Here is a 13,502-nt window from a genome sequence, read left to right as displayed (position 1 = left end):
TAGTGGTAAAAAAAAATCGAAGAAGTAGTTGGGTAAACACTTATTGCCGTTCACTGTGAGTAAAGTAATGCTTCCTATATTTTCAATGCATTTTTCCGCAAAAGGTAGGTAAACGCTGGCTCCAAATACAAAAGGTGTGTAAAAAGCATTTACCCTCCACTCCACCACTGATGAGGGGTTACATTTTAAAGGAAACTGCAAAAATGTTAAAATAGTGCGGTAAAAATCGTCAAGGGGACCTAATAGAAAATGTATGGAAAATAATTTTCAAACACATTCAATTCTATATTACTAGTATACACTGAGTATACCAAACATTAGGAACACATTCCGAACATTGAGTTGCACCCCCCCATTTTGCCCTCAGAACAACCTCAATGGACAAGGTCTCTAAAGAGTTCTACAGGGATGCTGGCCCATGTTGACTCCAATGTTTCCCACAGTTGTGTCAAGTTGGCTGGATGTCCTTTGGGTGGTGGACCATTCTTGATACACACGGGAAACTGTTGAGTGTGAAAAACCCTGCAGCGTTGCAGTTCTTGACACAAACCAGTGCGCCTAGCACCTACTACCATGCCCCATTCAAAAGCACTTAAATCTTTTGTCTGCCCATTCACCCTCCACATACACAATCCATGTCTCAATTGTCTTAAGGCATAAAAATCCTTATTTAACCTTTCTCCTCCCCTTCATCTACACTGGTTGAAGTGGATTTAAGTGACATCAATAAGCTTTTACCTGGATTCACCTGGTCAGTCTATGTCATGGAAAGAGCAGGTGTCCTTAATGTTTTGTATATTGTTTGTCATTTATGTCTCTCTCTCCCTCCCTCCATTTCTTTCCCCCCCTCTCCTTACTCTTCCCCCTCTGTTTATCACTCTTTTCCTCCACTCTCTCTCTCTTTATCAGTCTGTACCTCTCCCTCCTTCATTTGGGGGGTCAGGGGTGATTTGAACCTCACACTGTCGGGGGGAGGGACTCTTTTGTGACATCACCCGGAGTGGGGTGTCAAAGGTCACCTAAATCCCCCTGAGGTCATTGACCCCTGATCCATGGCTAAAGACCCACACCCTGGGGAACAAAGCCTGACAGCAGGGTCCTTTCTTCTCCCACTGGCCGTTTGGGACGGGCAGCTAAAGGTTCAGCTATATCAGGACCCCTGGAGACAACAGCAGGAAGGGAGGAGGGGAATGGCTTCATCAATACTGACAGAGAAAGAGAGGGGGAAGAGAGAGGGGGAGAAAGAGAGAGCAAGAGAGTAATAGGAGAGAGAGAGGGAGATTTAGGACTAATTGTAAGCTGAAATGTGTAACTCAAATGACATTGAATTAATGAACTGGGAGATACAGTATGCGGTCCTTGCCCTGTGTGGCTCAGTTGGGAGCGCTTGGCACTTGCAACGCTAGGGTTGTGGGTTCAATTCCCACAGGGGACCAGTATGAAAATGTATGCACTCACTACTGTAAGTTGCTCTGGATAAGAGTGTCTGCTAAATGACAAAAATGTATATATTTTTCATGTAAAATGTATTCAACTGTTAAGCATCCATATGGCTGATCATTGTACATGTGGCCAATACAGCAGCAGCTTGGGACACAGGAGGTAGAATTGACCAATCAGAAAGCAGCGTAAGGCAGCTCCGGCCAACCAGCAGGTCACAAGTTCAGAGTCAGAGGTCAGAGTGGGCAGATCTATTCTGGTACAGAGGTGGTGTGTGTGTGCCTGTACGAGGTCTGTATCAGGATATAGAGAGAGGTCTGTATCAGGTCTGTATCAGGTCTGTATCAGGATATAGAGAGAGGTCTGTATCAGGTCTGTATCAGGTCTGTATCAGGATATAGAGAGAGGTCTGTATCAGGTCTGTATCAGGTCTGTATCAGGATATAGAGAGCGGTCTGTATCAGGTCTGTATCGGGATATAGAGAGCGGTCTGTATCAGGTCTGTATCAGGATATAGAGAGCGGTCTGTACGAGGTCTGTATCAGGATATAGAGAGCGGTCTGTACGAGGTCTGTATCAGGATATAGAGAGCGGTCTGTATCAGGTCTGTATCAGGATATAGAGAGAGGTCTGTATCAGGTCTGTATCAGGATATAGAGAGAGGTCTGTATCAGGTCTGTATCAGGATATAGAGAGAGGTCTGTATCAGGTCTGTATCAGGATATAGAGAGAGGTCTGTATCAGGTCTGTATCAGGATATAGAGAGAGGTCTGTATCAGGTCTGTATCAGGATATAGAGAGAGGTCTGTATCAGGTCTGTATCAGGATATAGAGAGAGGTCTGTATCAGGTCTGTATCAGGATATAGAGAGAGGTCTGTATCAGGTCTGTATCAGGATATAGAGAGAGGTCTGTATCAGGTCTGTATCAGGATATAGAGAGAGGTCTGTATCAGGTCTGTATCAGGATATAGAGAGAGGTCTGTATCAGGTCTGTATCAGGATATAGAGAGAGGTCTGTATCAGGTCTGTATCAGGATATAGAAAGAGGTCTGTATCAGGTCTGTATCAGGATATAGAGAGAGGTCTGTATCAGGTCTGTATCAGGATATAGAGAGCGGTCTGTATCAGGTCTGTATCAGGTCTGTATCAGGATATAGAGAAAGGTCTGTATCAGGTCTGTATCAGGATATAGAGAGAGGTCTGTATCAGGTCTGTATCAGGTCTGTATCAGGATATAGAGAGCGGTCTGTATCAGGTCTGTATCAGGATATAGAGAGAGGTCTGTATCAGGTCTGTATCAGGATATAGAGAGAGGTCTGTATCAGGTCTGTATCAGGTCTGTATCAGGATATAGAGAGCGGTCTGTATCAGGTCTGTATCAGGATATAGAGAGAGGTCTGTATCAGGTCTGTATCAGGATATAGAGAGAGGTCTGTATCAGGTCTGTATCAGGATATAGAGAGAGGTCTGTATCAGGTCTGTATCAGGATATAGAGAGAGGTCTGTATCAGGTCTGTATCAGGATATAGAGAGAGGTCTGTATCAGGTCTGTATCAGGATATAGAGAGAGGTCTGTATCAGGTCTGTATCAGGATATAGAGAGAGGTCTGTATCAGGTCTGTATCAGGATATAGAGAGCGGTCTGTATCAGGTCTGTATCAGGTCTGTATCAGGATATAGAGAAAGGTCTGTATCAGGTCTGTATCAGGATATAGAGAGAGGTCTGTATCAGGTCTGTATCAGGTCTGTATCAGGATATAGAGAGCGGTCTGTATCAGGTCTGTATCAGGATATAGAGAGAGGTCTGTATCAGGTCTGTATCAGGATATAGAGAGAGGTCTGTATCAGGTCTGTATCAGGTCTGTATCAGGATATAGAGAGCGGTCTGTATCAGGTCTGTATCAGGATATAGAGAGAGGTCTGTATCAGGTCTGTATCAGGATATAGAGAGAGGTCTGTATCAGGTCTGTATCAGGTCTGTATCAGGATATAGAGAGAGGTCTGTATCAGGTCTGTATCAGGATATAGAGAGAGGTCTGTATCAGGTCTGTATCAGGATATAGAGAGAGGTCTGTATCAGGTCTGTATCAGGATATAGAGAGAGGTCTGTATCAGGTCTGTATCAGGATATAGAGAGAGGTCTGTATCAGGTCTGTATCAGGATATAGAGAGAGGTCTGTATCAGGTCTGTATCAGGATATAGAGAGCGGTCTGTACGAGGTCTGTATCAGGATATAGAGAGCGGTCTGTACGAGGTCTGTATCAGGATATAGAGAGAGGTCTGTATCAGGTCTGTATCAGGATATAGAGAGAGGTCTGTATCAGGTCTGTATCAGGATATAGAGAGAGGTCTGTATCAGGATATAGAGAGAGGTCTGTATCAGGTCTGTATCAGGATATAGAGAGAGGTCTGTATCAGGTCTGTATCAGGTCTGTATCAGGATATAGAGAGCGGTCTGTATCAGGTCTGTATCAGGATATAGAGAGAGGTCTGTATCAGGTCTGTATCAGGATATAGAGAGAGGTCTGTATCAGGTCTGTATCAGGATATAGAGAGAGGTCTGTATCAGGTCTGTATCAGGATATAGAGAGAGGTCTGTATCAGGTCTGTATCAGGATATAGAGAGAGGTCTGTATCAGGTCTGTATCAGGATATAGAGAGAGGTCTGTATCAGGTCTGTATCAGGATATAGAGAGAGGTCTGTATCAGGTCTGTATCAGGATATAGAGAGCGGTCTGTACGAGGTCTGTATCAGGATATAGAGAGCGGTCTGTACGAGGTCTGTATCAGGATATAGAGAGAGGTCTGTATCAGGTCTGTATCAGGATATAGAGAGAGGTCTGTATCAGGTCTGTATCAGGATATAGAGAGAGGTCTGTATCAGGATATAGAGAGAGGTCTGTATCAGGTCTGTATCAGGATATAGAGAGAGGTCTGTATCAGGTCTGTATCAGGATATAGAGAGAGGTCTGTATCAGGTCTGTATCAGGATATAGAGAGAGGTCTGTATCAGGTCTGTATCAGGATATAGAGAGAGGTCTGTATCAGGTCTGTATCAGGATATAGAGAGAGGTCTGTATCAGGTCTGTATCAGGATATAGAGAGAGGTCTGTATCAGGTCTGTATCAGGATATAGAGAGAAGGACTAGTTGTAGAGTGACGATAATGTGGACTCTTCTTATGACGAACGTAACGTAACCTTGGCTTGGCTTGCTGGACTAGATAGTGTTTCAGGGTTACGCTCAGTCCTGACCAGGGTAAAGCCAGGTGTACACTACATAATGTCGGCCCCGATTTAGCTGTCCCAGACAAGTTTTTGAGATTGGAGACAAAATCCCCATGTCGTTGCCTACTCGGTACGAACGGCCGTCACCGACGCTCGTTTAATGAGACGCAGTCTGAGGGCTACAGATCTCGTCTTTGATGGCCCAATATTTTCAAACAGATTTTATTGGTTTATCGATTTTATCGGCACAAAATCTACAATAATCTTGTAGCATGAGATCTGCAAAGACAAGTTTTGAGAACGGTACTCAGACATAGCCAATGAGAGCTGGCCCGAGAAGAAACCAGTGAGATGATGACATTGTTTTGCATCACCCAGAATGTGTCGACTCTGGAGCAGGGGCCATGACTACTGCTAGTATGCGTTTGTACTTGCCAAAGCCAATGAGTCAAATCATTACAGCTCTGAAGTTCACAAGCAATTTTATTCAATTCAAAACGTTAGCTAGATATTACAACTCTGTATGGCAAGCTTGAATGTCTGACTGAAAATATTTCCGAGGCTGCTTTGAACCACAGCTCGTTGTAGCTACGTAAAATCTAATCTCATCATCAGATCATTGTTTTAGCGAGACAGCGTGGTATGGAGACTCCTCACGACCAAGTGAAGAATCTTGTAGTGTGTGACCCCTGTCTGTTCCACATTGTTCAGTGTGCACGCCACTATGTTGGCAAGACACAAAAAACTAAAGGAAAGATGGTTGTTTCATGTGAGAGTCTCAGCGATTTTAGGATTTTGAAAGTCGTTTACTGTACACCTGGTTTTACACACACCTTCCAGTGTCGAAGTTCACAACATTGCCCAACGTTCCATGGAGGTTACATAACATCTCACAACTCCTGGTAACTCTGGTTTCCAGGAAGTACTGTAACAAAGCATCCCTTTCAGCATCATACCCATCTGTTTCCAAACCATTCTCAACAGTTCAGAGGGAGTGAACTTCATTTTGCCATCTCCTCCACATTCAGAGAATGTGTGTCAGACAGAGTGATTACATCAGTAACTGTTTTTTAACAGTTAACCCTTTGGTACTAATAGGCAAACCTACTCTCAAAATCCATGACTAATAACACAACACTGTACAACAATAAAGGCAACGTTTCTTAAAGTAAAGATTTTCTATAACCATAGAAATAGAATGAATAGAATACTATTTATGTGTAAAAGTTTTGCTCGTTCTAATATATCCATTTTTTTCAATATTATTATTATGTGTGTATTGTTTATTTTATTATTGCTAGGGATTACTGCACTGTTGGAGGTAGAAACACAAGCATTTCGCTGCACCTGCGATAACATCTGCAAATCTATGTATGTACATGACAAATAAAATTGGATAACATTTTTCTCAGTCTCAGTGCCAGCTGCTTGTCAGTGAACACGTGGCTGTGTGGGAGGACATGGGTATCAACACCATGGCTGACTAGATACTATCTAACATAATCTGTAACACCCATCTTCTCTCCCTTCCTCCGTCTTACCCGTCTCCCTTGATACTCCCCACTTTTTTCACCCCCTCTCTTCCCCTCCCCTCGTCCTGCTTTACCTTTCCTCTTCTCTCTCTCCTCTTCTCATCCTCCCCGTCTCACCCCCTCCCCCTCACTTCCTCTCTTTCACATGCGTAACTTGCATAAATGCCATTCTCTGCCCTCCCCTCCTCCCCCTATCCACTCCCTCCCCTTTGACCCCCAGTCCTATCCCCTACCCCCGTCACCCCAGGCGACCCACCCCCTCCCAGGGCCAGCTGGCTATGTCTAACCCCATGCTACAGTGATAGGAGTGTGTGGGTGATATACAGAATATCCCACATTTCTAAACTGGTGCTGGGACAAAAACAACCCTGCATATTGACTCGGTACAGGTACCCCCTGTATATAGCCTCGTTATTGTTATTTTTATTGTTTCTTTTTTTTTCACTCGTTTTTTTGTAAATATTTTCTTAACTCTTAAATCCTCAAAACTGCATTGTTGGTTAAGGGCTTGCAAGTAAGCATTTCACAGTAAGGTTTTATTTGGCACATGTGACAAATAAAATAGGATTTATTCGATTTGACACACACGCAGACACTCACCTGTACAGCTTGTCTTCCTTGCTGTGCGTCGGCCAGTAGCTGGATGGTGATGGCTCTGGAGTCCTGGACAGCATCCTGAAGATAGACGAAGCTGTGGCCCACGTGTCTGCCCACACTACACTCCCTACAGATCGGCACCGAGCACGTCTCACAGAAAAACAGAAACACCTAGATGAGAGAGGGAGAGAGTTCATTAAATCATGCTATCAAAACATGATCAAATATGTAATATATCATTTCCTAATGGGTTAAGTGCTTTAATATGTTAAGCATTAATTGTCATGGTGAGTGTATGAGATCAGAAACCATTGGGAGATGGGTTTTTATTGACTATGAGGTGTGTTGACATGTAAATGCTGCAGTGCCTGTTTGATTGAACACGTCCCCTGATCCTCCTCAGGCTCAGAGGGCTGACAGTGAGATAAGACAGCGCTATATGGGGCTTTATGGATCAATACACCAATAAGAAGGGTTAGTACACACGTACACACACATAAGCTTATATTTGGTTTCAAGAAACTGACTCACTAAGTGAAACCTTCCAAAAAGATCATCAACAACTGATCGTAACAAAATGCATTGATACATCTATAATTTCAACACATTGAATTATATTTAAATATAACAGAAATAAAATGATTTAATGCTGACTCATTGATAGTCACATGTAACCATTAGAATTACCCCAAACTCCTATACACTGTGATTGGTAACAAAAGACTAATTAAATATGCGCTGAGCGACAAATCCCAGAGCGACAGGGATCAATGTTGTCCAATGTGAGTAGAGGGGGGTGGGAACAGCAATCTATCCATCAATAATGGCTACGGTCCCAGGGGAGGCATGATATAATGACTCACGCACACACACTTTACTTTATGCTACTCTTTTCCTTTTCTCCTCTCCTCCATCCCTCTCTTTTCCTCCTCCAGCCCCTCCACACCTCCTCCCATCCCCCTTCTTCAACCTCACCAAGGGGAGGGCAGAACAAAAGGATGGAATGCAGCTGCGTATAGATGGAGGGGTGAGGGTCAGACAGGAGAGAAAGTCTTCCATCTCCAACCAATGAGCCAAATCATCCTGATCATTAGACCCTAGAACACATCTGCTCTTCACTCTTCTTTCATGTTGTTTTTCCTTTTTTCAAAGACATCGGATAGATTGGACTAACTAAAAAATGACTTTGATATTTCAATATTAAGGAGGAAAAACCAACATAATTGAGCATTCAGCATTCCTTTAATTACATATTCTAATTGATATTTAGACACACAAAATAAAGTTTTGCTTTTCTGAGAAGAGACAGAAACTGGCTGAAGGATTTTGACCATTGTTGTGTCAAGCATGATTGCGATGTTGAGATGAGACTTACAGAGAGAACAGTGGTGTCATGTGTTCACTGTAGATAGATTACATGGCCAGTTGTATAAAGACAATTACTATAGGGACTTCACCGCCACTATCATGTCAGCTGCAACAATGAGTCACACACACAGGCTGGGGTTTCTTGTGGATTACATAACACCTGGGATGGATTTAATATTATTGACGGACCCACACAGGATCCACTAGCAGGAGGAGTAGATTCCCCAATTCCCCAGATTCATAGCCTCCAAGAATACATCACACACACACACACACACACACACACACACACACACACACACACACACACACACACACACACACACACACACACACACACACACACACACACACACACACACACACACACACACACACACAGACACACACACACACACACACAAAATCTTTGTGGGGACCAAAAATTGTCCGAATTTTCCTTGTGAGGTCTTCTGGTACCCATAAGCATAGTTAAACAAGCACACACACAAATTGTCTAGGCATTACATGAGCCTGAGTGACAACACAACACACCCACGTTGACAACAACAAACACACAGAAAGCACATGACACAGAAACATGAAAAACAAGATGGGTTTCAGAGAAAAGCTGACATCATAGGTGTGCTACCACGTTAGCGGGGGTTGTAAATTCTACACAGAACATTCTAGAACCAGAGGAGGCCTTTAGGGACAGATAATTCACAGAGTCACACACACACACCACCCCAATCCACTCCTGATCACAACCACTGTCCTCCTAGCTATTGTAACCATTTATGCAGGCTTTATAACTGTTTATGACCCCACTAAGCAGGCTGTGTGACCCTTGACCATAAAGTCATAAAGCCAAGACCAGGCTCTCTATTCTCTGCTCCCTGTGTTCAGCTCTCAGGTCCCAATAAAGCATTACCATTTTAAAAGAAGAAAAGAAAGACAGGTTCCTATGGGAAAGGGAAGGGAAAGGGGATACTTAGCACAACTGAATGCATTCAACCGAACTGTGTCTTCTGCATTTAACCCAACCCCTCTGAATTAAAAAAAAAGATACATATATTTTACCTTTATTTAACTAGGCAAGCCAGTTAAGAACAAATTCTTATTTACAATGACGGCCAACCCTGGCCAAACCCGGACGATGCTGAGCCAATTGTGCGCCGCCCTATGGGACTCCCAATCACAGCCAGATGTGATACAGCCTGATCAGAGAGGTAGGGTGAGCTGCCTTAAATCAATGTCCACTGCCTTGCTCAAGGGCAGAAGGGCATTTTTCCCACCTTGCTGGCTCAGGGATTTGAATCAGCAACCTTTCGGTTACTGGCCCAACACTCTAAACCGCTAGGCTACCTGCCGCCCCTATGGTATGTGATGGTACAACTGCCAATGACAGGAGAGAATGACACATATTTGACCTTCTATGTATGCATGCATGTCACACATACACTACCCACGTAAGCGGAAACATTGCACATAAACCCACACACCCAGAGGAAGGAAAACATGGAAGGTGTGTGAAATGGGTTGTGGACTAGGGAGCCTGGGGGCCTTCTGGGAAGGATGTCACACACGCTCGCTCATACACACACACACACACACACACACACACACACACACACACACACACACACCCATAAAAACCCTTTCAGTGAAGCAGAGCTACAGCGAAGTGAGTTATTGTATTTCATTAGTGCACCGGACATTACTGCTCCCCTCCCCCTATGCACCCCCCCCCCCCACACACACACACGTAAACCTCCTTGTTTCAAAGTAGAATAATAACAGTAACATAAACCTAAACAATTTACATGGTGGCTAATGGCTATCTCTGGTATACAAAGCTAAATGTTACCATGGTGGCTATCTGTCTGGTTTGCTACAAGGTTAGCATGGTTGCTAGCTCTCTGGTAAAGAAAGCTAATGGGTTAGCAGCACGGTGGCTATTAGCTCTCTGGTTTATAAAACTCAAAGGTTAGCAAGCATGGTGGCTAGCTCTCTGGTAAACAAATATAAAAGGTTGGCAATAGCATTGTAGTGGTAGTTAGGACTGGAATTCACATTCTTTGTAGCCAAAGGGATACGGGGGAGGGGGTTGACTAGCCAGTAACATCACACCATGGTGTCAGAAGCTCAACCTGCCTTGGAGAAACACTGTAAAAAAAACATTTTTGTAGAACAACCATGACTCTTTCACATTATCCCTTTCATACACAGACCAAAATTCCACAAATTTACCATGTCTGCTTTGTTGTATACCTCAAAGAGGAATGGGGTAAAAAACAAAAACAGGGTAAATTGAAACCCCACTAAAGACCCAGGCATTGGGTCTGTGTGAATGGTTCTCTGCTTTTTAGCAGGTAAATTAATTTATACTACTAATGTTTAACACCTCCCTAATTTGAAATACAAAACAGACCCCATGATATAACAACACCCCCCCCCACCCCCCTAAAAGGGGTGTAAATAAGTGGCGGTCTGAAAGGGGGTCATATCAAATCAAATGTTATTTGTCACATGCGCCGAATACAACAGGTGTAATGCTTACCGCGAAATGGTTCCTTACATACCCTTAACCAACAATGCAGTTAAGAAAATAGAGTTAAGAAAAGATTTACTAAATCAGTCATTTGTACATGTAGGTAGGGGTATATGTTTTTTGGGGGCCTTGTTTGGACCTTCCTCTAACACTGCCCAGTATATAGGTCTTGGATATAGGTCTTGGATGGGCAGTGATGTACTGGGGCACTACCCTCTGTAGTGCTTTACGGTCGGATGCCGAGCAGTTGCCATACCAGGCAGTGATGAACTGATCAGAATGCTCTCGATGGTGCAGCTGTAGAATTTTTTGAGGATCTGGGGACCCATGCCAAATCTTTTCAGTCTCCTGAGGGGGAAAAGGCGTTATCGTGCCCTCTTCACAACTTTTTTGGTGTGTTAGGACCATGATAGTTTGTTGGTGATGCGGACACCAAGGAACTTGAAACTCTCGACCCGCAACACTACAGCCCCATTGATGTGAATAGGGGCGTGTTCAGCCCGCCTTTTCCTGTAGTCCACGATCATCTCCTTTGTCTTGCTCACATAGAGGGAGAGGTTGTTGTACTGGCACCGCACTGCCAGGTCTCTGACCTCCTCCCTATAGGCTGTCTCATCGTTGTCGGTGATCAGGCCTACCACCGTTGGGTGGTCAGCAAACTTAATGATGATGTTGGAGTTGTGCTTGGCCACACAGTCGTGGGGGAACAGGGAGTACAGGAGGGGACTAATCATGCACCCCTGAGGGGCCCCAGTGTTGAGGATCAGCGTGGCAGATGTGTTGTTACCTACCCTTACCACCTGGGGGCGGCCCATCAGGAAGTCCAGGATCCAGTTGCAGAGGGAGGTGTTTAGTCCCAGGGTCCTTAGCTTAGTGATGAGCTTTGTGGGCAATATTGTGTTGAGCTGTAGTCAATAAACAGAATTCTCACATAGGTGTTCCTTTTGTCCAGGTGGAAAAGGGCAGTGTGGAGAGCGATTGAGATTGAGTCATCTGTGGATCTGTTGGGGCGGTATGCACATTGGAGTGGGTCTAGGGTTTCCAGGATGATGTGGTTGATGTGAGCCATGACCACCGTTTCAAAGTACTTCATGGTTACCGACGTGAGTGCTACGGGGCAGTAGTCACTTAGACAGGTTACCTTCGCTTTCTTGGCCACTGGGACTATGGGGGTCTGCTAATAAACATTTGTTATAAGAGTCTGGATTAGTGTCCCGCTACTTGAAAGCGGCAGCTCTAGCCTTTAGCTCGTTGTGGACCATGGCTTCTGGTTGGGATATGTACGTACGGTCACTGTTGGGATGATGTCGTCTATGCACTTATTGATGAAGCCGGTGACTGAGGTGGTATACACCTCAATGCCATTGGATGAATCCCGGAACATATTCCAGTCTGTGCTAGCAAAACAGTCCTGTAGCAAAGCATCCGCATCATCTGACAACTTCCGTATTGATCGAGTCACTGGTACGTCCTGTTTTAGTTTTTGCTTGTAAGCACGAATCAGAACGATAGAATTATGGTCAGATTAGCCAAAAGGAGGGCGAGGGAGAGCTTTGTACATGTCTCTGTGTGTGGAGTAAAGGTGGTCTAGAGTTTTTTCCCCCTGGCTGCACAAGGTTTTTCCCCCTGGCTGGTAGAAATGAGGTAAAATGGATTTAAGTTCGCCTGCATTAAAGTACCCGGCCACTAGGAGCGATGCTTCTGGATGAGCATTTTCTTGTTTGCTTAGTCTCCGCGTCGATTTGTGGTGTTAAATATACGGCAGCGAAAAATATATATGAAAACTCTCTTGGTAGATAGTGTGGTCTACAGCTTATCATGAGGTACTCTACCTCAAGCGAGCAATACCTCAAAACTAGCTTAATATTAGACATCGTGCACCAGCCACGACTCTGTTTTTAATGTCCCGTTGGTAGGATAGTCTTGAATGGAGCTCATCCAGTTTATTCTCCAGTGATTGCACGTTAAACAATAGAACGGATGGTAGAGGCGGGTTATTCACTCGCCGGTGAATTCTCACAAGGCACCCTGATCTGCGACCCCTGTATTTCCTTCTTTTCTTCATGCGAATTATGGGGATTTGGGTATTGTCCGGGAGCAATATTACAGCCTTCGTGTCAGACTCATTAAAGAAAAAATCTTTGACCAGTTTTTAGGTGAGTAATCGCTGTTCTGATATTCAGAAGCTCTCTTTGGTGGGTAATTGAGTCGTTTTCTCTGAATAACAGATCTGACTCAGCCCCAGATCCCACAGCTATATCTATACCCTGATTGACAACTGAGAACTTGTGAAACAAGTGGAACAGTGACTTTATCTGACGGGAGGACACATCATATAAGACGAGTTCTGAATACTACCATTCGTCCCCAAGGGCTAAGAATATTTTACATCGAGTATTTCTCTGAATACAGAGTTTACAAATGTGGATTTGCATAGAGTTTGTTTCTGTCCCTCCCTCTCTGTCTCTTGTCACATACACAGACATGCACGCACACTCCAACGCAAACATGTACTCCGCCACAAGCTGTAAGGATGTGTCTCTTTGTTTACATGCCTCAGCCCAGCAGGGTCAACAATAACAAAGATGGACAGAAAGGTATGATGATAACTATACAGAACGGGACAGATCTGACATTAGTTACAGGTACAGTTCCTCATGTGCCACTAGATATAGATTGTAGGAGGAACGGATGGAATAGGGGAGTGAGGAAGAGAGGGGGAAGAGTGAGGAAAGGACGAGGGTATAGAGAGAGGGAGCCTGACTAACTACAGTTCATTCGGAAAGTATTCAGACCCCTTGACT

The 13,502-nt window shown here is 44.2% G+C and overlaps 1 protein-coding gene across 1 annotated transcript in view; it reads right to left on the bottom strand.

Moving 5' to 3' along the window:
• LOC115173840 (E3 ubiquitin-protein ligase TRIM71) overlaps positions 1-13,502 on the bottom strand; it is a 48,881-nt gene that overhangs the window by 16,015 nt on the left and 19,364 nt on the right. Inside the window, exon 2 of the mRNA XM_029732283.1 lies at positions 6,801-6,968. Within this exon, the coding sequence (XP_029588143.1) occupies positions 6,801-6,968 (168 nt within the window). The remainder of the gene's footprint in view (positions 1-6,800; positions 6,969-13,502) is intronic.

The sequence above is a fragment of the Salmo trutta genome, chromosome 34 (genome assembly GCF_901001165.1).
Source record: "Salmo trutta chromosome 34, fSalTru1.1, whole genome shotgun sequence".
Taxonomy (NCBI): domain Eukaryota; kingdom Metazoa; phylum Chordata; class Actinopteri; order Salmoniformes; family Salmonidae; genus Salmo; species Salmo trutta.
Note: the sequence above shows the minus strand (reverse complement) of the source record. Positions and strands in the feature narration are given on the sequence as shown.